The sequence below is a fragment of the Apteryx rowi genome, unplaced genomic scaffold, assembly GCF_003343035.1.
Source record: "Apteryx rowi isolate R43461 unplaced genomic scaffold, aptRow1 scaffold_590, whole genome shotgun sequence".
NCBI classification, from domain to species: domain Eukaryota; kingdom Metazoa; phylum Chordata; class Aves; order Apterygiformes; family Apterygidae; genus Apteryx; species Apteryx rowi.
The window spans coordinates 348165-375314 of NW_020450861.1; the positions used below are offsets into that span (position 1 = coordinate 348165).

Sequence of the window (27150 nt, forward strand, 5' to 3'; positions counted from 1 at the left end):
GGTCGGATCTCTGTAGCAATAAGGACTGTAGAGCACAAAGCCTTTGCCATATTCACTACAGATGTCAGAAGGTCTGAAGAGAATGAGATGGAGGTCCCCAGGCTAGACACAGAGGGATCTCCAGGCTAAGGCTGCTAATTGCAGCCAAAGCAACTTGGAGTCAGTGCCTACCTCTGCCACAGATTTCTGTGTCATGTTGTGGGGAGTCAGTTAAAGCAGTCAGAGTTCAGGCTGCTGTGGCCATTAACTGAGGCTATGTTTGTATATGCCACTTTACCTTCCCCTCAAATGAAAAAAGTATCTTATGTGCCCATACATAAAAGTATCTTAAAACTTCTCTCCAGTGTTTGAGGTCTGGTCTTGTGATCAGATTCTTATATTCCACATAATGCTTTGTGGACAGAAATTGCAGCGAGGACCTGTGTCTTGGACATGTACCTCTCATGATCATGACTGGGACATGTAAAATTCTGCCCTGGAAGCCAGACTCCAACAACATCTGTTAGCTGTGCCCAACCAAGCCCAAACTCTAGCTTGTCTTCCAGAGATTTTCCAGAAATTTTTGGTCTGTCTGTCTCTGCTTAAAGGTCATTCTTTGGAGGAGGCAGGGGACTATAGTGACCAATACCAGAGTGAGCAAGCCACCTCTGGCAAAGTCTTTGCCCGGAGAAGGAGACAGTCCCAAGCCTGAGGACTTGAGTGAGGGTGGGGTGGCAGGGAAAGGTTACTTGCAAGCATTTTAAGACATCCAGTTGAATCCAGGTTCTGCACCAATGTTGCAGACCATAATTTTCGTAAGGACTTGATATTTTAAAGCACACTGTATGTATTTGATCCCTCTTCCCTCTAAAAGACCATCGGGAAGATTTGCCAGTGATTTACTGTGCCGATACTGGGGGGAGGGGAAGCAGATCATTAAGGCTCAAATACAGCCTGCCATCTGGATGGGCTCAATGCGCAAGAAGGCGTAAAGTTGGGATGCAAATGTGCAGCACTTGGTTCTCAGCCAAGACAGAGTTTGTGCTCAATTGTTTAAAAGCAGATCTATGCAGATACCACTTATTGCAGGGGAGGAAAGGGCTGATGGGAGGCCTTGGGGTCTGCTTTGCAGAATCACCACTACAGCTGAAATGCATGGGTGTTGTACTTTGAATGCATGGAGATTTCTACACAGGGGTCATTGGTGTCTTGATACTGGCACCTAGTATTAGTTGATCCTTTTGATGTTGATTTCTGTGTTTGCATTTCCCACCTGTAAGTTCACATTGGTGGGAAGCTCCCTGGTGTTTCCCAAGTCAAGTGTCCTGGTCTGAGGTGACTGTTGGCTTAAGGAGATGTGTGCAACTTTCTTTCTACCTCTGTGCTCAGGCAACAAGAGGAATAAAGTCAGTCACGTTGAGAACTTTACAGTGGGTTGTAGAAACTCTGGCTTCTCTCTCTGCCTTTACCATGGATTCTGTATGTGATGCTGAGCAAATCACACAGACCCAACTTTTCAGTAATGCTCTTGACCTGTTTCCTTCTGTGTGTTGGGGCAGCCAGCCACTGTGGTGCCCAAAATTAATGGTCAGCATTGCAGGTTTTTGGCTATAATCTGCCTCAATGTCTCTGTCTCTAAAATGGTTGTGATAATGGTTTGGTTTTGTAGGGGTGACAGGAAGACAAAAGTCCTTTTGTGTTTGGGAACTGCTCAGAGGCAGTAATAATGAGCCAGAAAGAAAAACCCAGGAGGGAAGCAGAATTCTGTATCCTGTGCAGCGCACTGCTGGCATGCAGATAAATACAGCCACAGAGTGAACAAGGAAGAGAGCCTCATCCCTGAAGCACTCGTTTGTGCTGAATGAGGCAGCAGGTCTGGTGGAAAAGGGAACAATATGAGATCAGGCAATTAAAACTGTACCTCTATTATGAGGTCCATTTCTAGGCTTTGGTCTTTCTCCACAATCCATTTGATCAAATGAAGGTGTGAGGGAAATAAACCCCTTAACTTTAGAGCCTTTTGTGGAGTTTAAACTTACATTAGATATCAAAAGGCATTTCCTGTCCATGTTTGAAGTTGGTATCATGCTATTCTGCTGCAGTTGCTACTGGAAACTGTTGATGTGGTGGTACACTTCCATTATCCATCACTCTGTTCTGCAGTTCAGGAACTGGAAGGCGTGCAGGTGGCTTCATTTTAATATCTATTTAAAGTGCAAATGACTGTCTGCAGTGCCCTTTGAAAAGGTAAGGGCTGTTGGAAGCTTTCGACACTGGTGGGAATGAAGACTGCATATGTGATAGAGTGGCAAATGTGATGCAGTATAATTGCTGATGGCTTTGAGGATTAAAGTGGAGACCTTTGTGCTTTGAGCATCTGTAGCAGCGGTAAACAAGAAGGAAGGCAGTCCCCAAGGAAGTGGTGTGGTGCTCTCCCTCCTGGAAGGGTGACATGGCATGTGTCACCCAGCTCAGCCCTAGAAGGCATGGGTCAGGGATCAGACTGGGAGAAGGGTGCTCTCAGTTAGTTAATGACAAGGGGCACTTACACTGTCATTGTTCATCTGAGGGTCTTGAAGGTGGGAAGGCAGATGGTAGCCCTGTTTTGCATATTGGAAACAACCAGGCATAAGGTTTTAGTAGACCCAGAAGGCAGAGGTAGTATAACTTAGCTCTCTTATATTAGAAATCTGTCTTCACAGACCTGCTGAAGGTGCCTTTGTAGCCGTGCTCTCAACATCGGTAAAATAGGGTATGTGAAACTATGAAAGTTGAGATGAAGCAATGCATATGAAGGGTGGTGTTATAAACAGAGCAATTCCAGATGGTGAAAAAGATGAGGAGCAAGAGCTCAGGATCTGTGTTTTCCCATCCATTGCACCTTCTCAGAGAGAGAGAGAGTACTTTGATGAAGGAAGAGCTTTGTCGTGCTTGGATCCCATTCAACACAGTGATCCTGAGGATAGGGGTAACAATGCAGGCACATAGATTTGTTCTGTTAGCACTAGCTGGGGGGGCGCATGCATGGCTGCACAATCTCTTCCATCTGAGTTACATCTGCATCTGACTCTGCTATGGCACAAAAGCTTTGCTGACATTTGGAGGCCTATACAACACAGCTAGAATGGTCAGAAAGTTAGGAATGGGCTAACTTTCCTATCATATCTTCTCTGAGCAAGTAGTGCTTTTATCTATAGCATGCGTCTTGGCCTAAGTGGCATTGATTTTCCCATGGGCAATAAAGGGCTCTTGCATGACTTGCAGCTTGCTGTTCTGCCAAGTTTCGCTTCCTGCTCCACAGCAGGGAGAGGGTAGAAGTCATTGTAGGGAAGGATGAAAGGAAAGAGTCACGATAAAAAGCATCTGTTTTTCATTAAGCTTTTCCTTAGAAGCAGATATTGCAAAAATCTGTTTTTCCCTGTAAGCAGGAAAAAATTATGGGACAGAGAGAGCCAGCATGGGAGAAGTTCATCTTAGGTGCTTAGTGTGTGTCAAAGCCAGAGTCATCCTAATATGAATGTTCATAATGGCCACTATGCAATAACTGCTCCTGTGGCACTACAGATCAGTCCAGTGCCATTCCCAGTGCTTCACTGGTTCTGCTCCAAAGGACACTGGACCTGAATGTGACTGTGCTTGATTTTTAATGATCAATATATGCTTGAGGGTTTATGAATCCCAACCCAAATGCCCTTGTTTGCTAGTCACATTGTGAAAATAGTATGGAAAGGTTCTCCTTGGAGATCTGTCTCCTTTCACCACTCATTGCTGCTGGCTAGCTTCAGGCACAGGTGAAGTAGGCAGCTGCCTAGGACAGCAGCTAGAGGTAAGCACACTGCTCAGTTTACCTGTGCTGGCATGCAGCAAACATGCTCTAAAGAGCTTATCCTCCCTCCTGCCTTCTTGCCTATCCCCTTCTTGCCCTCAGAGCCCTCTGCTGCCAATGGAGCCTGGGGAAGGCTATGGGGTAGCGGAACCAGGCCCTGCAGTCCTGCCCCGATCTCTGAACTGCCTACTGTGCCCACAACCTTTCCCCTTCTTGTCCCAACCCCTCTTCATGGCAGAAATAGCTTGGTGGGTGCCCTCCGATTCCCCACTCCTACAGAAGAGCTTTGTGCAGAGAGTGCAAGTAGCTGGAGGGAAAGGGAGGCCTCTAGGTCCAGCTGAGGAGTTAGGTTGAGGGGGCAGAAGGAGACACTTGTCCAAAGCCCCACAAAAGCTCTTGGAACTCCCCAAAGCCATTGCCCTTTCCTGGAACCCTCTCACCTCTGCCAGAGCTTCAGTGACTGGAACTAAGAAGTGCTTTACATTTTGCAAAATCTTCAGAATTTGAGTGGAAAAACAGACTTTTCTTTTCTACTCACCTTTTCTCATTCTCAGCTTCATCTGTCTCCTGTTGCTTGGCTCTAACATGCTTCCACCCCATGATTCCCTTTTCCCCAGCAAGAGAGCAGTCATCCCTCTCTATTGGCATGCAATTATACATCAGAGGCTACTAGATTTACTGCACTGCAGATACAAACTTTGCCTTTACTGCAGCAAGGTCATTGCAAATCTTCTGGTGGGCATGTGGCAAAAAAGCACTGACTGCTCTGATTTCTTTGTCTCCCTGCTGTGGAGTTTCAGGATCTCTACTGGGTGTTTGGGCTTACTTTTTCTGGCTTGGGTGTTTGAAGTGAGATACTTAAATTGATGGACTTTTATGAGCCTCTATAGCTCTCATGGATTTCGGTGGCAGTTCATCAGTATTAAAAAAACATCCCTGAAAGCAGGTTACCTTAGTACAGATTTAAGTATTGGCCTGTTGCAATCAGTTTTTGAGAAATGGGGCTTGCTTTCTGAGAAACTGAGAAAAGACTCTGTTTTGTTAAGATCCACTGGGAGTAGAGGTGAGTTAGCTGGAAAGAGTCCCCCTAAACTACGAACTGTGAAAATCCTAAATGATTGCAGTCTCTCCCTTTTCAGGTCTCCCCAATGCCCCCTCCATTCTCTCCTTTCAGCCTGCTTGCCTCAAGTTGATGCAATTTCTGTGCCTCAGTTTTTTCTGACAGTACAGAGCAGAAGGAAGGAGTGGCATGAACTGCAGGAGTGAAGGACATCCCCATATATCTCCTTGAGCCCAAAACAGCTCTTGGCGGCCTAAGGAAATTGAACCGTGATCATCTGTTGAGGCCTGACAGCTAGAAAAGGTACACTCAGTCCCCCGTAGCCATCAAGCAGAGCTTCTTCTTCCATCTTCATTCCACCTGTAGGTTTCTCATTGGTGATAAGCACTCCCATCATGTTACCTCTGATGTGGGGCAGCTGCAGGTGTTGGAAGGAGGTGAGGGCCCTGATGTGCCCCCTCCTTCTTCTACGTGGCATGCTGCAGGCCAGCAGGGAGTCTGGCTCAGGGCTGCCAAGCAAGGCTGGGCCGTGCTCCCATTTCTGAATTATTCTGTGATAAAGCGGCACTGGCCTTCACTGGGAATGCCCATGCCTCAAATCTTAGGATCATAAGATAATTCAGGAGAGGCATTGCTGGGCTTGCACTGACCTCTAGTGACAGTGCAGGGACAGCTGCCCCAGCCAGCCTGGGGACTGGGGTGGCGGTGGTGGTGGTGGTGGGGGGAGGTTGGCCATCCAGGAACTGAGAGGGCATATGCAGGCCCTCCACACTGGACTGGTTACAATGGTTTTCCTTTGCTTGATCCAGCTTTTGGTGAGGTTGTGCACATGAACCTCTGGTACTGCCTTGGAGGAGCAATCCTACTGCCTGATCAGGGTCTATCTGTTTTAGCTGCCCCATCTGCTTGGTGGACAATCGCAACTGGTGCCAGGTTATCAAACTCCTTTCTCCATACACTTCCCCGCTGACCCACTTGTCTTTCCACAAGCTATCAGGACTGTTATGGCCTTCAGGTCTTCCACGGTGTTTGTTCTTCCTGCCCATCTCTTTTTCTCTCCTACCTATACATCTAATCCCCCATTTCTTTGTGCTGTCCCATTCCTGTATAGCACCTGATGACTGACTGCCAGTCCACACTCTTGTCTAGGTAGTAACTTGAGATTGAGATCTGTGCTGGGCTGAGTGTTTGGCGGCACATGCTCCTTGTTTCCGGGATGGTCCTGAGTACTTGATTCTTGCCACTCACTTCTGCCTCCTTCTCCCCACACCCTGGCTCTCTTGCAGGCCCTGCAAGCCCTTTCCAGAGCTGGGAAGCTGAGCCCTGGGGTTTCTGCTTTCTTTACCACAAAGTAGCTTGCTGTGCTGCACAGTTGGACAAACCTCCTCTATGTAATGCACAAGAAGCCTCTCCTCTTTCAGAAAGCCATTTAAAAACAGAAAGCCCTTTAAAAAAATATGTTCAAGCTGTGCAGAAGCCATCTTTTACCTCCCTGAGTCTGCAAACCAAAATTAGTGTGACCTTTTGGCCCAATCCTGGGAGCTGCTAACCATCCCTCCCAAAATGCTGAACAGCCTTAGCTTTTAGGGACATCAGTAGGACTAGAGGACTCTCAGGGAGCCCTGCACTGCCTAGGGGTGAGGGGACCTGCCATCAGCTGCAGTGTGAGGAATGCAATGGAGGCCTCTTTCCCAGACTCCCTTGTCTGTGTGTGCTGGCCTCCAGTCTGCGAGCTCTCACAGGCTGTGCCTTCAGCACCACCTTTTCCTTGCAAGCCAAACTGCCCTGGTGTGTTTATGAGTGTATGCCTTCTGGGAACTGTTAACAAGATACTGCCTGATTCAGTTGATATTCCCCTGTCTCTCAGAGCCACACATCCCCTCAAAGCCCTAGTAAGTGCTTTTTATTCACTGAATTATAGCTCAGCCCCCTCAGCTCTGGCTTAACATCAGAGCAAGGCCCCCAAAGCACCTCACTGAGCATGTGAATGAAATGAACTTTTCATTTTGGGAGTTGCTTCCAGAGGAAGAAATTATCTATGATGTCCCACAAAACTCAGGAGAAACGTCAAATACATCTGTGAACCCTGAAAGTCAGGTTTCTGTCCTCCTGCAGTTTTATCTGGAAGGTAGAGAATGGCAAAAGCACCCCCAGCACCTCTCTCTTCAGCACCTCTGACTGTGTGTGCTCTCCAGGCCATCTGTATGAGTGTATGAGTATGCACAGGGCAGAGCTCCACAGCGTTGCCTCTTTCCCTAGCCCTACTGCAGATAGGTCAGGCTCTGTTGCCCCAATACTGACCCTGGGATTAGATATCTCCTCTGAAGAGCATGCCTCCTGTTCTTACCCCTAGGAAAATGTTGGCTGGAGACCCCTGACCTTGTGTATTGGCTCTTGTGCTTCCTGGCTAGCCTGATCCACATGAGAAGAGGGGGTGGAAAGAAGGAAGGCTGCCAGCTACAGCCTTCCACACTAGGTTGAGCAGAAAGGCAATCAAATTTCCTAGGCAGTGTAACAGATGACAAGGTGTATATTTATACCAGATACCCACATATTTTGGGTGAATTGTGCAACAAGAGATTTGTCATCATGCATCAGATCACTGGTGTATGGAATCCAATACCATGGCTCTGACAATATTGGGAGAGCTGAGCCACCCGCAATGATACACCTCACCAACTGTGCAATGTGGGAACAGAGGGCCTGGGATTAAAATTCCTTCCCAATTCCTCTGGCAATTGACTGGTACCCTGACTGCTCTTATTATCTGAGCCGGCAGAGCTGCAAATGTAAATGATCCCAAGATTAAGCAGCCTTCTAAAGAGAACTAGTACAATTGCAGCATACATTTCTCGGCTGCCCCCTGGGCTGGATATGTTTTGTGGGGGGTTATATTTCATGCTGATCTCTTTTTACTTTCCTCTGTTAAATGATTCTTGGGCTAACTGCATCCTGGATGTCAGCAATAGAGAGTTACCCCAGTGGTGGAAGTGACCTATAGTCTTTTACCCATAATCTCCTAGCACAACCTTTTATGCCTCCCATCATTTCCCCATTTGTTGCATGCTTATTGTGTGTGTGTGTGTGTGTGTGTGTGTTTTTTAATCTGTTGTCTTTGCAGCAAGGGAGTTGAGCCTTTCTCCCATTCTGGATGTGCTGGCAGGCAGCTGCATTTTGTAATGGTGCTGTTGCGTTTGTGTTTTCAGGGCTGTCATCACTCCGTGATCAGCCCAGGAGTCAGTTGCTTTGCTTGGCCAATTTTGGCTTCTGCCATTCACAAAGCAGAAGTCTCCCCTGAGCTCTGTAGCAGCTTTTGCAACACTCCTGTGAACATTATCAAATCATTTCCAACCCGTTAATGTGAGCAATTATTGGACTGCTTATTCCCAGCCTGCATGGCCTGACACTTCTGTCAGAGCAAGACTGTGTTTTGCTCTTGCCCCCTTGGCTGTCCCTCATTTTTAGATCCCTCATTTAGATCTTCCAGCAGCTCCCTGCTCTACTTACTTTGTGGTGAGTAAGGAAATATCCTTTACCCATTGCTTCTGGGTATTGCTAACAAAACCTAATGGTCTGTGCTGAAATGCCTTGTCATACCAAGCACCTTCTGTCTGGAGAATTTTTATTTAGCCTCATTCCTTAGAAACTCTTAGAAAAGTGGAGTCAGGCAGGGTTTCCTCTCAGTATGGCTTTTGCTAGCTCCTGGTGTGATGGTACTCAGCACTAGCATGTGGACCATTTATTTGGTCTGGCTGATTTATGGCAGTTAAATGCCCTGAATTAGTCAGTTGTTTGTGGAAAATCCCTGCCTCCTTGCACTGTGTCAGCTCTGTGACCTGCAGAAAAGGACCAAGGAGTGGGGATTCCTCCTTTGCTCTGCAGTAGAAACTCAGGCATGGAAATCATTTTATCTGCTTCTCCTCTTCCATAGGCTCCTCTTCCTAGTGTAAGAGCTCTTCTGTGATTTGTTCCTGAAGTATTGGAGTCAGTTTTGTTCCTGGCCCTTGTGAGGCCTGGTCCCTGAAATCTCTGGAATGGCTCTGCTTGAGTGTCCAGACTGTGTGCATCTCCAGATACAGTCTGTGGGGCAGTGGGTAAGTGTCCTTTCAGGTTATGTTGAAGATGCTTTTCAAGCAAACACCAGTTATATGACACAATCGATAGCATTGTTTGCTCCTATCCTTTTCCATTTCCTTTTGTTGTATGTAACTGATTGATCTTTGTGGACCACTGCTTTTCTGTTTGGTATGTTTTGTCCTGCCAGTGCCTGGTGTAATTCCCCAGCTGCCATTCCCTAATGTAACAGGACCAGAAGCTTGTGGTGAGAGCTACCAAGTGTTGAGCAAAGGCTGTCCCATTTGGGCTGGTTATACTTCAGAGACTGGATTGACTGTGGTTGCCAGATGCCAGAGGACCCAGTGATTTTTCCAGACTGTATATTAGAGCACCAGCTCTTTAAAAAGCTCCAGTAGTTATTCAGGCAAACAAACAAAGATGCCTGGAGTGTCAAGTAGCTTTCATATCCTTGCTCAGCAGCCAGTGACAACAGTATGTAGTGATGCAAGGGTTGTTGGAGAACATTGTTCAAAAATTGAGACCATTGTCTGTGACCTGTCCTGGGCATCTCAGCAAAGCTGGGATTGTCTTGTCCGACTGTAAGGTGTCATATTGTCCCATGCAATCCATACCATGCTAGAAACAGGCAATGGATACCAGCCAAGCAGTGGGAGTGTTCCCCCAGAGCTCCCTGGCTAGCATCTCCCAGTATTCCCCATCTCAGCTCCTAGCTTACATCTCAGCTGCCAGTGTTAGCTTGTAGCTAGAGGAGCCTAGCTGCAAGGTGCTTGAATGATTTTTGATTAGGCTGCACTTCTGGAAGTGTCAAAGAGGATGAGGCACAGCATGGCTCCTGGGACCTCCTAACACCAAGACAAGTGCCCACCCATTGCACACCATGAGCCTTCCCACACCCTGCTGCAGTGCGTGAGGTGCTTCTTTGGTAAAATGTCAGCTACTAAAGATTCATGTCACAGTTCTGCCCATGATTAGCATGTCTCTTAGCTTTCCCTAAAGTGGCCTAGTTGATAAGGAAAAGTTTCCTACCAAGCTGATTCCCCACAGACCTCATCTAAAGGGTGTATCACAGCTTACAGGAAGGCATCCCAAGTTTGCTGAGATCTGCATGTGTCCTGGGCTTTTGGGCTCTTTGCTCAAGCTCCAGGTCTGCTGATGTGCTTGGTAAGACAAATCTAAGGAGGAAGGAGCTCTACCAAGTCGAGTGGCCGAGACAAACACCTTGGCGATTTCATTTTAGGACTTATTGTGCTCAGGGTTGACCTAGGACATAAATACTGTGGGTTCTTACATGCCAGCTTCCACAGACAGGAGATTCTGCCAGAGTGTCAGTGTGAACAAAAAAGTACATTTCCAGGTCTCCTGGATGTGAAGCAAAGCTTGGCTCCGGGACTGACTGTTACCAAGGCCACAGTATTTGCCTGAGCTTGCAGAGAGCCTGAAACAAGGGCTCAGAGAGTTGTTCTGCTTCCTCCTCCCCTCCAAAATGGGAAATCTCATGTGCTGACAAGCCAGGAGAACATAATAGTTCTGTATCATCCTAAGGGAGTGAGCTTTGATCGGTGGGAACTGCAGATGTTTCTGTTAACAAATATCTGAAACACTAATGAAAAAAACACCAAAGAAAAACCTTTATAATAAAGGGAATCAGATTGTATTTTTATACCCTCAAAGTTAAAAATATGCATTTCAAAATATTTACAATGACTGTATATGAAATAACCTTTGTTAATGAAACAGCAACGTACAGTACTAGAATATACCCACCAAATTGACAGTCTACATAGGAAGAGAATGTAACAGAGAGAAAGAGAGAGGGAGAGAAAGGGAGAGAGAAGTAAATAGCATTCATGCACAATCTGCACCCATATGTTTTTTGATGTTCTCTGCCTTTTAGTTATGGATGGAGTTACAGGAAGTTTTGACCTCTTGTCCCTTATAAATTCCATTTGCAACTGAGATTCTTCAAAGTGGCAGGAATGTGTGGGTTGCAGCAGTAGCAGGGCCTGACTTTCCATGCAGCGTTTCACAGGGGGACCGGACCTTGTCTTACAGAGTGGACATAAAGTTCTCTCAGCAACCCTGGGAGGTAGGTAGAGCTTTATGGAAGAATTTGGCAGATGGAAAAGCACCAGGTTAAGTGACTGGCCTAAGGTCGTGCACCAAGGAACAGAACTCAGGTTCTGTCTCATCTCTCCAAGTGTCTCATTAGGGAATACGTTTTCTCTTAACCAGTAGCATCTGCCTTTGAGATGAGCTGTGTCACAAGGTGGGACTATCAATTAATGCCATGTCCTGGGTGATACTGTGAAAAAAAGACTGCCTACAAAAGATGTGCGATGTAGCAGTGCTGTTGTCATGTTATAGAGCCAATCAGGAGGTTTTAGTGCAGACATACACCCAAATGACTCCCTTCATGTGCATCACTGAGCAACTACATCCTCTGTAATCAGGAACCCTTGTGCACTTTCCCTCTCTTTCTCTCTCTCTCTCATGCCTGTATGTTTGTCCATCCTACCTATACCTGATTCAACCATGGGAATGTCAAATAGGAAACAGAACAGCAAAAAATTTCTGCCTCAGTTCTGTAGATATTTTTAACACCAATTTCACCTGGTTTCTATTGGGCTGTTTCTCAATTTAATGCCTTTAACCTTTCATATATATGCATATATATATATATATATAAAAAAAAATGTAACAAAAGGCCCATCCCATTTGTTTCAATGGACAAAAAAAGAGTCATAAGCCTTGCTGCCCAACCCACAAGGCACACTGAGAGATAAGTGGGAAGGGTGCTAGGAAGGGAAAAAAATGTAGCCCTCATTTTCGTGGTGCCCTTCAGTCATCACTGCTGAGCTTGACAGTTTGTAAAGGTACGATGTAACTGTGCAGAAAAGCGGAACAGCTGTCTGGGTCACTTGCAGATTTCTGGCCCAACAGCCCCAGGAGTAACTGATCAATTGCAGCTGCTTCTCCCTCATGTCGGTGAATGTGCTTCTGAGAGGATTTAGTTTTGTTAGTTATTTTTCTGTGGTGGTGGCAGTGGTTGTGATGGTGGCTGTTTCCGGTTTTTCAATAGGCCCAACAATTCTCTCAGCAGAGCAATTCTTATTCCCCATCCCCAGTAGCCAACCCTCTCCCCTGCACTCCCATCAGCCTTATTTTTTCCTAAGAACAAGGTAGAGTATGCTAATGATGAAACTGAAGCAAAAGCAGATCCAGGCCAATATGAAGCAGTAGCCGTGGTGAACTTCTCTGAACCCAGCCATCTTTGCGAACCGAGCTGTGTAAATGGAGGCTCCAATCAGAATGCACAACCCTGTAGGAAAGAAGGCAGGGAAAGAAAAAGAGTTGGAAAACACACAGAAACCAGCACTGCTGCAGGACATCTGAAATACTGGTGCCCCTCGAGATCATAATGCATATATTGTGCCATCTGAGAGATGGGCCACTGCCCATTAGGTTTGTTTTTGGAGGATTTTTCTTGGAGACATGATGACATAAGACACTTGGGACTTGTTTTGTGGGTGCCATGGGGAATAAACCTTTGTTAGGAGCGAGTCAGTAGTACTGTCTGCAGACATTTTGATGCTACATGTTGAATCCCATGAGCAGTAGCTATGTAACTACTTATTCTCCCTGCCCCCTCCTCCCAAGAAATACTTGTATGTTTCTTTTTTGTTGTCCTTCAAAGGTATTTTGCAAAACCCATTGAGGTTTTCTAATGAAAATCCAGAAATATTTTCATTATTCAAATTAAATAAGAAAAATCACTTTCCAGTTCCTCAATGCTCTATCAAAAAATTGAGCCACTGGAAACTTTCAGCTGGCTGACAGCCTCCTCCTTATGGCCACGTGTAGCTGACACGTGCTGCTACTTGTGCTCACAGAGACATTGGGAAGCATGCAGAGCCATCACAAAGGGTCCATACTTACAGCAAACCAGCATGATGGCTCCAGTGATGTAGAAACGTTTGCCTTTCTCCAGGGTGAACAGCTGGACGATGAACATGACAAGCGCGATGACGGAGAAGATGATTGAGAGGATCATAAAAGCTTGTACTGCTTTGAGGGAAGCTATGAACATAGAGGGAGCAGAGTTGAGAGGGTCAGGACTCAGCCTTGGCATTGCATACCCATGTCCTGCAAATCATCATCATTGGGAAAATGAAAATGTAACTTACCGTCATCACTGGTGGCCACTGGCAGGTGCCCGCAGCTCCTGTTACACAGTAGCCAGAGTCCTGAAGAGGCTTTTTCTGCGTTATAATAACCCACCATCCAGACCTGAAAGCAGATAAAACTTATGTCATGGGGAGGCTTCCTTGGTCTGCTGACCAGAATCATCCTGGCCTCTTGTCAGATTAAACCACGAGGGGAACAAAAGTCGGGATGTGTCAGCAACAGATGAACATCCAAAGTGGGTGGGAGATGACGGAAGGCTTGGAAAGCCAAGAGGGCATTTCGTCCAGCCAAAATACAGGGGAAATCTGTTCCCATAATACAGTGAAAATTGCTCAGATTATCCGCTCCTCTTCCAGCAGATCGCAGGGGAAGGGGAAAGCGATAAACACAGAGCAGGCGGGCACCCCAGCGCCCCTGCCGCCGTCCTCCGTGGCGAGGAGGGGGAGCCTCCAGAGCCGCCCGCCAAGGACACCGGGCCCGGCCAGCTCCGAGAGCCCCGGCGAGCCTGCCCGCTCCCGGCACCGAGGGGCAGGAAGCCGGACCCCGGCCGCCTTTCCTCAAGTCTGGCACGGCCCTCGCCGCCGCCAGGGGTCCCCCTCGCCCCGGGCACGGCGGCGCGGCGGGAAATGGCGCCCGCGCCCGCCTCCTCTTGCCCGCGGGGCCTCGCCCGGCCCCGGCCCCCGGCGGATTGCCCGCCCGGCTGAAGGGGCCGCGCCGGGGTGACACGCCGGGCTCGCCGCGGTCCCCGCCCCTAGGGCTCGGGCGGAGGCCGGGGTGGCGAGGGGCTGCTGGTGGCGCGCCGGAGGGAGGAGGGCGCTGGGTGCCCCCGGCCGCCGGTTGCGCTGCTCTGGTAGCAGTGATTGCTCAGCCGTCCCTCTCTGTTTTGGCTGCAGGGGTTTTGTATGTAATGGGAAGGTGTAATATTAAGAGGTGTGTTTATGGCTGCCTGAACAGCTCCTGCGAGCAAACTATTATCACAAAAACAGACAGGCATGGGAGACTGTATAATTATGTAACAGACTGACTGCCAGATGGAGTGATAAATATCAGTTCAAAACTATCATCTGCTAATCTTCTGTGCTCATCTCTCTCTTGTGCAAGGAGCACTCAGGTGCTGCCGTTTCTGGGATAGGGGAGTAGGAATGGCAAGCAGGGGCTGCCTTTCCGACGAGGCGCTGTGGCCAGGCTGCATGTGCTCATGCTCGACCTTCCCCACCATGGGGTCCACATGCGGACTCCTGAAGCTGAAGCCCTAAACCAGGTCATCTGATCAGAGGCTCCTGTGCTGGCAGGGAGGCAGCCTGGATCAGGTTGGTGCAAAGTCCTGGTGAATTCTACTCCTTTCTGCTCTCTGAGCATGCCCTTGACTCACCACTTTTTATTTATTCTTTGTTTTAAGTGGATGTTCCTAGTCTGTAGTTAGGAGCATCTAACAGTTGGTCTATCTGCCTGTGGTATGAAGAGCTATTGCTACAGGAGGCTACAGTGGCTCCCGGTGTCTCATTCAAGGTAGTTGCTACTTACATTGGCAATGGTGGAGACGAAGAGCATGATGACAGTGGCAATGTGGACCACAAAGATACCAGCCAGTAGCACCAACATCTTGGGTCCTTCCTAGGTGGTGTCACAGAGGCAGGGAGTTCTGGAGGAGAACAAGAACAGAGGGAGAAGATAAGGGAAGGGCTGGACTGAAGAATAGCATTACTGTAAGCTTTATTTACATGTGAGAAAACAAGTTGGTCTTAAATCCATTTTGGAAGCATGCAGTCACGAAAAAAAAAAAAGAAACCATAGGAAAAACCTTTGTCAAAATCTGCAGGGGAATTGCTCAAATGGTTAAAGAAAGCTTGGAGGTAAAGGAACCAGTCTGGGAGGAGATGTAGAACAGGGGTAGTTAGCTTGGGGACATTTTAAAAATAGCCTGAGTATATACATAGGTTGCTTAAATTGGTGTGTGGTTATGTAAAGTAAAAATGACATACTCCAGGCCTACACTCCAGGAAACTGAGTTGTTTGCCCACAGGATTCACAGAGGTCAGGCAAGATTTTCCCTTACTGATCTCCCTTTCCTTCCTCCAGCTGGTCTGGGACATTGATGGGGTTGTGGAGTGGAGGAATGCTTATTTCTTGGGTACATCAGGTGCTGAGTAGTGATGGAGAATGGATTAGGGGACTAGCCATACACAATGGCCTGCTCCATTACATGACAAGGAGAATAACGAGAACAGAAAAGCCACTGAGGTGTTCTAGGGTAGAGGAAGATGACTGATTGCTAAGGTTTGTAATAGAAACTGCCTCTGCTTCCCTTTTAAAACTCGAGGCATTCAGATCACTTTATTACTGCAATAAGATTCTCTTGTAATGCAAATTCTTTTTTTTTCTTTTTTGCCTCTGTACCCTGCAAGCTTTTACTTTTTTTAAGATTCCCTGTCATTGATGAGCATGTGATTGGAAAGACAAGGCATATGGGGGGAAGGGAATGTATTTTGCATAGCTCTTATGACACTGTTCATCAAGGCTGTTGAGCTCTCCTGTGAGACTATGAACTACAAGGAACAAAGTTTCAGCTGTGAGAGTGCAGGCACTTCACTCAAAGTGAGAGAACATGTTTCCCCTTCTTCCAAGCATTTACTAGTATCTGGGCAATAGAACCACAGAAATAAAGCAGAAAAGATTTCTAAGTCCGCTCTGCGGCCAGTGAAAGACTGCTTCCTAGAAAGTTCACAACGCTGCTTTGCCCTATCTCTTGGTAGAACTGAAGAGCAGTATCAAATGTTTGATTAATGTTGGCTGTCAAGTTATTTTGGTCTAGGTGACTCAGATGAAGTTTGATGCTGTCACCTTTTGTATAGGGTGTGGTGACATTGTCATGGAACAGCACAATTACATTTTATGATGTCTTTCATGCAACCTGTGACAAAAAGCTTTGTAAAGTCCCATAAATATTTTTTTCTCTTACTCACTGACTCCACCTTCTCCACTCCCTTTCTTTCCTCTCATTGTGGCCATGTATGGGGGTATATTCCTGTAAAGTGCTGCAGCTCTTCCTTTCCCTGCTCTGGATACATATTTCCCAGGGGGGAAATATGCCTACCTCAGCGGGTGGGCAGGCTTCTCCAGCAGTGGTTCTTTGTCTGAACTAATCCATTAGGTAATAAGCAAGTGAAATTCCTAGAGTTCAGGAGCCCAGGGAAACAGCTCTGTTAGGTCACTTCCTCCCCCCCCCCCCCCCCGGCAAGATTATTCTTTAAAGCACAGATTAGGGCTGGTGCTTGGTCCCATCTCTTCAGCAAGAACTTGGCAACCATAAGGTTTCCTTCACTTGGAAGATCTCTCTAGAGCTGGGTAGCCCTGGCTTGCTGAACATGTGCCTGGCTTGCTTGTCTGCTTTGGGATGTCCTAGCAAACTCCTCATACTCTAGGGCTTGATTTTCCTAGCTGGCTGGGCACTGATGGCAGCTTCTCTTGTCACAGGAACTGGAGCACGTGCCTCCCTTAGTGATGATCTTGAAGGAAGTACAGCCTTCTTAGAAGATCCTCTCTGACTGTAGTGAGAGTCATTTGGGTGTTCATCAATGCTAAAAAACAGGCTCTCAGGACTATGCAGAGGCTGCCTCATAAACACATCTGACAGAAGTATCAACCCCCTTCTCTCCACTGATTGCAAAAGGAACCAGGGTTTCAAAATGCTGAGTGGCATCTGATCTGGATACCTTCACTGTGCCACTCTACCTTAAGCTGAGAAGCTATTGCTGTTACCATGATTAAATTATGTATCTGTAGCAGGTACCTTGAACAGAGCCTCTGAGTCAAATCCTCCCATCCCTTTAACTACCAATCATCCATGTTTCTGATTACCTTGGTTCTTACGCAAGTTGTAAGCAGTGTTATTGCTGGTGTGGTATATTGGTAGGTATACACCAAATTGTGGCAGATTTGCCTGCTTGTGCCTTTGCAAACAGTGGCTGAACTTTCTTCCTTTCCTGGATGGACATATTTTTCCAGGTCTCTTTAAAAAAGAATTTAGCAGTTTTTTTGCCTATTATTTTTGACCTTCAAAAAAGCCCTGCACTTGAAAGACTAAAAGCCTACTTTCCTGACACCCTAAAGGACTAGAACAGTCATTTTTAAATGCATCTTCTGTTTGCTTTCAGAAAGGAAAATGAGGGAAAATGTTACCTTTCAATGTGAAGAAAAAAAGAACTTTGACCAGCACGTTTTTTTTTTAAAAAAAGAACCTTTTTTTCCTTTGCTTTTTCTGCCCAGTTCTTGCACTGCTTGAGAGCACTGTTAGTTCAGGTGCTTTCAGTGTACCCACTTCCTGTGAACGTCAGCACCTCTCCCTGAATACACATGCTATATCAAATGCAAACTCCCCAGGGAATATATGTTCACAGCTTAGTTTTGGTTCTTTGTGAGTTAAAACACAAGCCTCCCTGTCTATTCATTCACTTTCCTCTTCCTTCATCTCTCCCTGCCTTTTAAATAAAACACTAGAGAACAATCCCGAAGAAGCAGTGGGTGAAAGAAAGGCATTGAAATAGAGTCATTGCTATCTCTGACTGTACGACATGAACTTTTCCTCCTGTTAAACAGAAGCTGGCAGAGCTGTGGTGACTGACAGGGTATTCTTTCCATTTGTTAATTGTGAGACATCTTTCTCCGCTACAGGGTGGGGTCACATTGCTGAAGCAACAGGACACAATTGCATGCAAATACCTTTTCTTCCATTCCCCTACCTAAACTGCAGCTGGATTTGGAGATCCTCAGGCTCTTCTTGGACTATGAGTCAGTCTTAGCCTTCCTGGAGCTGCCATTTTTTTCCACTGACTCACCCTAAAGCTCTCAAAACTACAATTATTTAACCCTGCAAGCATTCAGGACAATCTGTCCTTTCTAGGGCTGCTTCTCAAGAACCAGTCAAGCAACCAGGCAGTGAATTCTGCAGTGAGCCTCCTGATACATCTTCCTGAGGAGAGACCCAGGCTATGCAAAGAAAAAACAGGACTGAGACATAAGAGTAGAATGACTACTGAGGTAGGACAGGCTGGTGGGGAGGAAAGGGCCAAGGTCATGCACCTGTTGACCAGCCTGGGCGAGTCAGGAGAGAAGATCTGTGCACTGATGACAATGGACTGAGTTTCCTTTCCTGGGCTGAATATTGAGGAGAAATGACAAGCTCCACCAGCAGTACTCATGAATTACAATTGCTGTAGCAGTCTTCAACACAGACTCAGACTCTGTCTATGTAGGGACTATTTCTCTATCCATGGAGGAATGCACATGCTGGGAAACAACACACAGCTCTGCTGCACCCCAGTTCAAGTTCAAGCAGGCAAGCATTGTCCATTAAAATAAATTTTCTCATGCAGGCAAAATACAGTCCTCTGTATATGCTCTCTGTCTAGTTAAGTGTTTTGGATCCTTGTATCTGGAGAGCAGTCTGGAGAAGTGAGTCCTTGCCGTTGGTTTACTGCTTAGCATAGCATCAGGGTGGAATGCAAAGTGCCACTTGGAGATATAACAGGGGCCTGTGATATGGTTCCTCAAAAACAGGGAATGGGTTACTCAAGAGGACAAGCCAGATTAGGCAGTGGTCTTTGCTTATGACAGAAGGTGCATTGCAGTGAAAGGAGTAGAGGGGAAGTATACAGGATGTTTCCCTGTTTGGAGGTTTCCTTCCCTCTTCTTCTCTATCTTCCCTGCCTCCTTTCCCAGGAAAGATCGGGTTGTTTGGGGTGAAAAATCTGAGCACTTTCAACTAAATCTGAAGTATTTTAGATTTGAAATTCCCTAAGGGATGTAGCTCATCTGACTTCTATTCCAGTTCTCTCTGAACTGAAGTTCCTGCTTGGGACTACCTCTCCCAGGGTGACTTGGAGAGGTGTACTGTGGGAGATGCTGTCTGAGGGGAGGGCTCAGCCTATAGAGGCTAGGAGGATAGGACATCTAAATGCACCTCCTGTGTGCACTGTGGTGACCTTTGACTTCCCTAAAAATCAGGTTTTCAGCTGAAGTCCTTTGAGTTTGAGACATTCGATTTTTCAACAAAGGAAAGATGGCAATTTTGGTGAAAGGACATACACTTTTGGCAAGAACATCATTAAAAATCATTGTAGATTTGTCACCAGGCCTTTGGTAACAGATTGAGAGCAGTTGTAATGAAAGAAATTCTGCCACTCCCAGCTGCCGCCATCGAATATAAGTAATGCAGTTACTGCATAGCTGACTATGTCAGATCAGTGGTCCATTTCATCCAGTACATTGTCTCTGATGGTGGCACTAGGAAGTCCAATATTTAGGGAGAGCGTGGTGGCAAAGAGTCACACTGCATAGGTACAGGAATGCTGATGGTTCAAATCAGGGCCAAGGCCATTTGGAAAGGAAGGGGAAAGTTAGTGAGGAAGGGACAGAAAAGAAAAATTATTTGATGCTATTTGAGACAACACAAACTACCAGCTGTATCACTGGTGCATTCCTCAGTGCAAAGCCAACCTACAAATAGGAATGCTGCTGTGATCAGTATGGGAAATCTCAGAATAGGGTAAAAACTTCTGCAGAGTTTGTAGATCTGCCTTTGAGTGAGCTGAAGCCTTGACTGCATCTTAGTCCCGCTACAATTACATGCCTTGCTGTGTGAAGTGAGTGCGAGTTCTCATCATGCCCAGGCTCATTTGGCAGGCTGCATGGATGGTAAGGTCTCTGTGACATTCTGGTGGGGTGGTGATTTTAGACCCATCACATTGGTATCAAAAAGCTCATGACAACTTTAAACAACCACAGGAAATGGTCTTTTTGTTTTTGCCCTTTTCTCTGCTTCTTACTTCACATCCAGCTGAAACGAGAGTCCTCACTGACTCTGGACTTTTATAGACCACTCTATGCCAACCCTACTGTTGAGAACTTGGTTTGACACACAGGCCTGACTCAGTTTACAAGTCAGATACTTTTAATAGAGATGTAGATGAGTAGGCAGGTACCTCTGGCAAGAGATTTCACATGTCTGTGAAAAGGGTTGGGCAGGAGGTGTATGTGAGCACACAGTGACCTTTGGAGCCTCTGTTTTATGGCAATGAGTTAAGAAGATTTTGCACATGCATGGGTGCTACCTGTGCTGACCAGATAGGGTACAGCAAAGCTGTAGAAGTAGCAGATGAATGTGAACATGAAGGAAAGTGTAGAGTAGCCCAAGGGGTTACAACTGAAAATAAGAAAATAGGCCTACGCAAATGGAAGGTTTTGTCTGGTTCTTTGGAAGCATTTCCTGGTGATGTGTTCTCCAAGGGATCGGGGGAATTGTCTTCCCAAGACAGTGGTGAAGCTCAGCATGTGAATCATTTCTTATGGGACCAGACAAAGACCCCAAGAATGCACCCTTAGGAATGTACCTCCTCTTGCTGCAAGATGCAAGAGGGAGTCAGAAAAGATGACACACAAGGGTTTTCCAGCTTTTAGGCTCATGATTCATCTGAGAGTGGGGAAATGTCACAGGTCCTAGGGCAAACACTGAGAAATTGGCATTTTCTCAGGAAGAAACCACCCTGGAGCACTCAGCCATGTGACAAGATCAACAGAAACTCCAGAGCTCGCTTGGTTGTAGGAAGGGGAAGAGACAGCTGCCTGGGGTCTGGCAGGCAGCCAACAGCCACTGCTGGAGGAAAACGCTGTAACGCTGTCACGCTGTCACTCCTTACACTTTGGTACGCCAAAGAGGGACTGGGAGTGATGAATGGAGAGTAAGAGAGAGGGTGGGGAATGAGAATTCAAAGCTAACAGGAAGCACAGAAGTGTCCCTCTGCACCTATTGAGGTACGTTGGGGAGCATCCTCACCCCCTTAAGCATTGGATTTTAGCTCCCTGGATGAGTTACTTAGACATAGAGAAAGGCTGGGAGCTACTGGGACTTGTAGTGGTTCTGAAAAGATGCTGGGATGAGGTAGAGTGTGTAGGGGTGTGTATCTGCAGCTCGGTATGGCTCCCTCTATGAATGGGAGTATGTTTGTGGTTTCTCTGTGAGCAGAACTGAACCCTGTGTGAGTGTGTTTCCTTGCTTATGATTTCCTTCTGGGTGCACATATTTACCTGTGTGAGTTTGACACTGTCAGTGCCCACGTGGGAGAAACTATCTGACATCTCTGACAGGAAAGTTGAGATTACAGTATGGTGTCAGCAAAAATTCATGTATTATTCACGCTAGGTGACCCTGCTTGAGCAGGGGGGTTGGACTAGATGATCTCCAGAGGTCCCTTCCAACCTCAGCCATTCTGTGTGATTCTGTGATTTCTGCTGGGACTTTTTTTTCCCTTTCACTAGCCTTTAGACAGAAGTGGAAGGTCTGTGGAGCCCCCATTTGCTGTACTTTTAGCTGCATTTGTGAATTAAAACTGCAAATCTCTGATTTGCATAGACAATTTCCTAAAGATCTTCCTTTTTTTTCAATGGAGGATGATTCTGAAAAAGAAATGACTCCTCATCAGATAGCCTCCCTTTCCCCAGAGACTGGAAAACTTGCCAACCTGCCAGTATCATGTATGCCAAGCTACGCTGAGATCAGCATGACTTAGGCATATGAAGAGTCTGATGTTTTGGGTCACTGTGCCTCCAGGGTGTCCCATTCCTGCAAACCAGCTTGGGAAAGACTGTGCAGGATTGAATTGCAAAATTGTTTGATAGTTCCTTCTTTCAACCCACAGTACAGGAGTGATGGGTGGGTGGCGTGAGTAAAAGATTAATTCCTATGCATAAAGCAAAACAAAAGGATGTTGTGCAGCCTGGAGTAAGTCTGTGCTCTTTGTAGGGCAGTGTACAGGCAGTCATGTAGTATAGTGCCCTGTCTGACTTTGAAAGGGCTGCTTACATCTGTGATTAGTATGGGCTAGCAGAACCATGTAAAACAAGGGTTATTCCAGCTCACGTTATATGCAGAAATGGCTTCCACAAGATGTCAGGAGAGAATTCCCCCCTCGCGGGGCAGACTGTGCTGTCTGCAGTTTGTGGAGGCCAGCTAGCAGGCGGGCTGCCTCAGCCCTCTAAGCAGGCATGGCCAGTGGCTGCGCCAGCTGCACAACCCAGCTTCTCTTCAGTAATGGGCCCAGTTCCTTCAGCTGGCCTTCACCAGTGCCCTGACCCGTCTGCACCCTGCTCTGAGGGTTTTGCTGCTCTCTTCTCTTGCTCCCATTGCTCTCCCTGCCTTTTCGAGGGGCTTGTTCAGGCCCTTAGGGGAGGTGTCGCTCAGGAACGAGAGGAATGTGGACTCTGGACCGGATTGTGGCAGCTGCTTTTCCAACTCCCCTACTTGAGCAGACTCTGCCCTGCAAGAGCAAAGGGGCAGCAAAGGCCCTCGCCCCAGATTTCCTCTAATCTGAAGGTATTGCCAGGTGGCCTCACATAGTGATAGCTAAGCCCTGGGTATGAGTCATTGCTCACCTGCCTTCAGCCACTCCAATACTCACAACTCACTGCGTTTCTCTGCATGGCTGGGGATGAGCTAGCCTAGGATCATTGGGCTCTCACCATGGGCGTCTCCCCATGCCTGCCAAACAGACTGGTTTTCATATGGAGGAAAGGGGATAAATCTTAACCATGAGCTCGGCAAGCTGGTCACTCCCTTGGGGAAGGTGGGTTTTGGAGCTGAGCTGTCCTAGCCTGTTCCTCTCTACCATGACAAGGCATGGGTCACATTTGGTCTTACTGAGAGAGCAGCTTCCATGTACTCTCTGCCCTGCTGCAAACAGTTCAGGAGGAGGAAGAGAGTACATGGGGCTGCAGATTTGGCCAGAATTTGGTTTGTGCATTATCCAGCTGTTCAAACTCAGGAGATACTTTCCAAAACGCTCCTGGCAGGGTTTACCAAAATTGTGCTCCAGATAGCAGCCCCCAGATGTGCTTCTTTGCTGCCCTCTCTGGGAGTGTACCAGCAGAAAGCAGTATAAGAAAAAAAGCACTCTAGGTTTCCCTCTGGAAAGTTTATATGGTGAATTGCAGCTGGAGCCTTTGCCATGCTGTGGGATGTCTGGGTGTGAACTGGCTCTGACAAAGGATCTGTGTAGTCACATTTGTGCTGAGCTGAGGTGGTTAGGCGCATTTATTGAGGGCCAGTATTGCAGCACTGTGACTATCGGTTAGCTATCAGCTACTTAACAGTCATAGCAGGAGTTGTCAAATGAGCAGGGCCGTGGAGAATAGCTTCCTTTTCTGTGCATGCTGCTTTGTCTCAGCAAGAGTTTACACCTGCAGAAAACACTAGTGAAGTACAAGGAATCCATTTCTCTATGTGGAGATAGGAAACCCACTTCCTCATCCTCCCTTTGGAGGTGCAAAAGAGCACCTCTGGGCTCGTAGTTCTCCCTGTCTTGAAGGAAGGGTAAAGAAATCTCATCTTTTAGCCAGTTTTCATTAGTCTTTTGCATGAGAACAGGAAGAAGGAAAAAAATTGAGTGCCACACCCTGCAGCCTGCCCTGTACTGTATTGGGTTGCAGTCCTCTTACCTCCCTATTGAAGGGTAAAGGCATAGGAGCCCTTTGAAATCTAAGGGGTCTAACAGGGATACTTTTTGCCTAGTAGGGCATTTGAGGGTCTGAGGGCAAATACCGGTCTAGCATTAGTCAGGTCCGTCCCTGTTTGCCATCAGGTGTAGCACTCAGTGAAGAGAGCACCCATCCACAGCCAAAGAGACTAGGGCAAGAGGGAAAATGTGCTGTGGAATGGGGTCTTGGGTCTGTGATCTGTGACTGATGGGGCTTATGAAGCCCGGTGGGAGAAGGCAGAGCTAAAGAAGCAGGCTGTACCCCCCCACACACTCCTGCCACTTCTTTTCTGAGGAAACTCAAGCAAGTACAGGCTGAGTGCCATGGGCCAGCCTTGCAGCAGAGGGGGTTGTGAATAGAGAAAAAGATTCATGCTTGTAGCAAATCCCCCCCCCCCGCCTCATTATAAGCTAGGCCCCAAGGTGGGTCTTTTGCCAAACAATGCTGGTTATTATCAGCAAATCTCCCAGAACTCTTTCAAAACAACCTCTGCTCCACCCCAGGCTTGCAAACAGTAATTCTTGCATGCACTTGCATTGCTTACACACTGCAAAATTGAAAGACCACCAGCTGGGCCAGCAGGACTGGTTTTCCAAGCCCAGCACTCTCTGTCCTCAGCAGGGTAGTGGGGAGCACTAGCAACCCTGCAGCTCTTGAGACACCCACCCTAGAACTGGGTTTTTCTCCTTGGGGCCCCATATCCCTTGTCCCTTAGTGTTCCCTTGGGTGTGGCTCAACTCCATCTCTTTCAGATGTCTGCCTCAGGATGGCACATGCCCTGTGAAGATGCCCAGCTCTCACACGAGGGTAGCCTAGCTGAATGTTTAAGTGATTAGTCATAGCTGTGGGAGGAGCCTTCCCCGGGAGCCTGCTGTATGTGCACATGCCATGCCTAGCATAAAGGAGCTGTGTTTCAGGGTATGCTTCTAGGCACTGCAGTTTTGATGCTTTTTGTATGCTGATCCCCAGTGGAGTGACTGGAAATAAACTTTCTTTAAGCCCACCCTCTCTCAGTGCACACACTGTCCCTAGATTTGACGGTTGTGTGAGGTGAGCTGGGTGGAGGAAGTAGTGGAGGCATTCAGCTGACTTAAAATCCTGTTATCATAGGAACAATAGCTGATGGGCTCCATGTTTTTGCATTTTTCATGCCCAGGTCCCTCTTCTATGTTTGCTCAGAAAAGAATCACACTCCATCCTGAAATGTCAAGTGGGCAGTCCCTGGGCAAAATTGCTCTCAGAGGTGCCTTGAGGAATTCAAAGCTTTTGAGTGAAAGTTGCTCCTGGCCACAGATATTTTTTTAGAAACTGATTTCATTATTGATCATGGTAGAAGACAGCTTCCCAAAATGTGTTCCACCCAGCACTATTGCTAACTAGCCTGGAAATACTCACTGCCTCAGCCAGCTTTCTTACCACTGAAACACATCTGTTTCTCAGGCAGGAGGCACCTCTGCATGACCGAACCACAAGCAATAGGGCCAGAAGGGACCTCAAGAAGTGACTAAGTGCATCCTACTGCCACAAGGTAAGATCAGTTCAGCTTCTCAGCCATTTGTATAGAACTGTCCACAGCATCAACCCCAGCCCCAGTGATTCCCAGCTGGACTGATCTCAATACTTCTTCAGTCTCTTTTGGAAGCATGAAACTGTGCAGGGGAGGGCTGGGTTTCTGCAACAGGAACCAAAGCCTAGTGCCAATAAAGTGGCTTTGCTCCACTCCCTTTCTCACACCTCAGAAATAGTTCAGGGATTTGACTGCAGGATAAAAACTATAGCAGAGAGATGAAGTTAGAGAATTGGTGAAAAAGGGGAGGGAGGAAGGGGAAGAGTGCATGGAAAAGGCAGGTGAATAGAGAAAATTACCAGTCTGTGCAATCCTACACTTTCCATCATCAGAGCCTCCTCCCACACCCAATCATGCAGCCCATTGTGCTCTTAGCAATTCCACCCTCTCCCTCACTTCATCTCTCAGTGCTCCCCACTCCGGGGTCTGTGCTGCCAAGGAAAGCATTGCATGCATTTCTACTGATTGCATGTCATTGGTTAAGTAAGAACTGGGGCTTGGCTTCAGGCTCGGGAGTTGGAACCCCAATACAAAGAGAAAGAGAGGTCCTCTCTGTTGTACCCCAATGCCTGCACCTTTAGGGCTGTTCAGACTTCTCTTGGAACGATCACTGTTATTTGAAATTAGAGCTTGGCAAACGGCTGATGGAGGGGGAGAAAAAACACAGATGTGCAGAAAAATATGAGGCAAAAGCCAGAAGTGCTGAACCTGCAGCCCTAATTTCAATGAGACGTTTTTCCACGTTTCTAAACAATGCCATTCAAAGAGAATGTGGTAACTCCTACACCACAGCGGGCTCAGGTTGGGCTTTTGGTGCCTTTGTCCCAGCTGCACATGCCCTGGAGGCAAGAATAACATTGCAGTAGCCTGTGCTCTGTGATTGCAACCATAGCGCCTTGCAGTATTACTCTGCCCGGTGATGCAGCTGGATTTCAAAGTAAAAACTGAAAGGATAAGGTGCGTCCCTTAGCAAGCGCAAATGCTGAGTTGTAGAGAGCCGGTGGAGCAAGGGAGAAAAGCAGGCTGGAGCCGCTGGTTTAGGGGATCAACCACCAGTAAGTGAGTAAAGTTGCTAAGAATTTTCAGGAGAAATTCTTACCGTGTGGGCTGGGGCCGGTCCTGGCACCTGTGGAAGCAGGAGCGTGCTGGGCTGCAGTGCTGTTGTCCTGCAGTACAGAGCTGTAGTGAAGGGGAGTTACCTGGTGGTGGTTTAAGTTTCCTCTGGTGGTGTGCAAGGGTGGTGTCTTTCCTCTCTGTTTTAAAGGAGTTACTATGAATCAGTCTGCCTTTAAAGAGAGGGAGAAGAAAAAAAAATTAATAAGCTACGCCCTGCTTTGTTGGCAGGGAGTCAAGAGTCGCTGGGAGGAAACCAGCGATTCAAAGAAATCTGTGTAGGGTTGCGTCTGACTCAGTGTGCCGTACAGAGACCGCAGTCTGGAAAAAGGACTGACGCTGATCCAGCTGAGTAATAGAGGCCCACAACAGCATCTGTTTATAAAACTGAACTTCTGGTTGCCATAAAAAAAATGTATAGTTACACATGTGGCAATGAGACTCCAACAATACAATTCACTCAAACAAACAAACAAATGGTTGGTAAGGGGCATAGGAACGCTGGGTGAGTCACCGCATCTCCCACCCCTCTGCTGTATTGGAGGAGAAATTGCTGAGGTTGGCAGTGCGAGGGAATGCAAATCTGACCTGTGGGATGGGGATGGACAAGACTTTTGGGAATATACCAAAGAACAGAGGTGCTCAAAATGCAGCACTCTGGCCTGGTGGTAACTGGAGCAACTTGTTGGCCAGATGGTGGTGGTTTGCTTCCACAGAGAGAGTGCAGGCAGTGAAGATGAAATAGGGAGACTGTGATTCACAGTTTTCTGAGGTCAGCACTTCTTGTCAATTTAAAGCCCTCTAAAAATAGATACT

General features: G+C 47.1%; 1 protein-coding gene across 1 annotated transcript; it reads right to left on the reverse strand.

Moving 5' to 3' along the window:
• Positions 1-10591: 10591 nt before the first annotated feature.
• Positions 10592-26464, reverse strand: EMP1 (epithelial membrane protein 1). Its single transcript, XM_026082742.1, has 5 exons — positions 26321-26464; positions 14652-14769; positions 13127-13229; positions 12879-13019; positions 10592-12261 (listed from the first exon to the last, which is right to left on the reverse strand). The coding sequence occupies exons 2-5, from the start codon at positions 14727-14729 to the stop codon at positions 12101-12103; spliced, it is 483 nt and encodes a 160-aa protein (XP_025938527.1). The 5' UTR covers positions 14730-14769; positions 26321-26464; the 3' UTR covers positions 10592-12100.
• Between the last annotated feature and the right edge of the window lie 686 nt (positions 26465-27150).

Excerpts from the sequence above, each read along its gene's own strand:
- EMP1 (XM_026082742.1), bottom strand. The coding sequence starts at position 14,729 with ATGTTGGTGCTACTGGCTGGTATCTTTGTGGTCCACATTGCCACTGTC. Across the intron at positions 13,230-14,651 it reads TCGTCTCCACCATTGCCAAT|GTCTGGATGGTGGGTTATTA; the intron begins GTAAGTAGCAAC and ends ATCTGCTTTCAG. Across the intron at positions 12,262-12,878 it reads AGCCATCATGCTGGTTTGCT|GGTTGTGCATTCTGATTGGA; the intron begins GTAAGTATGGAC and ends TCTTTCCTACAG.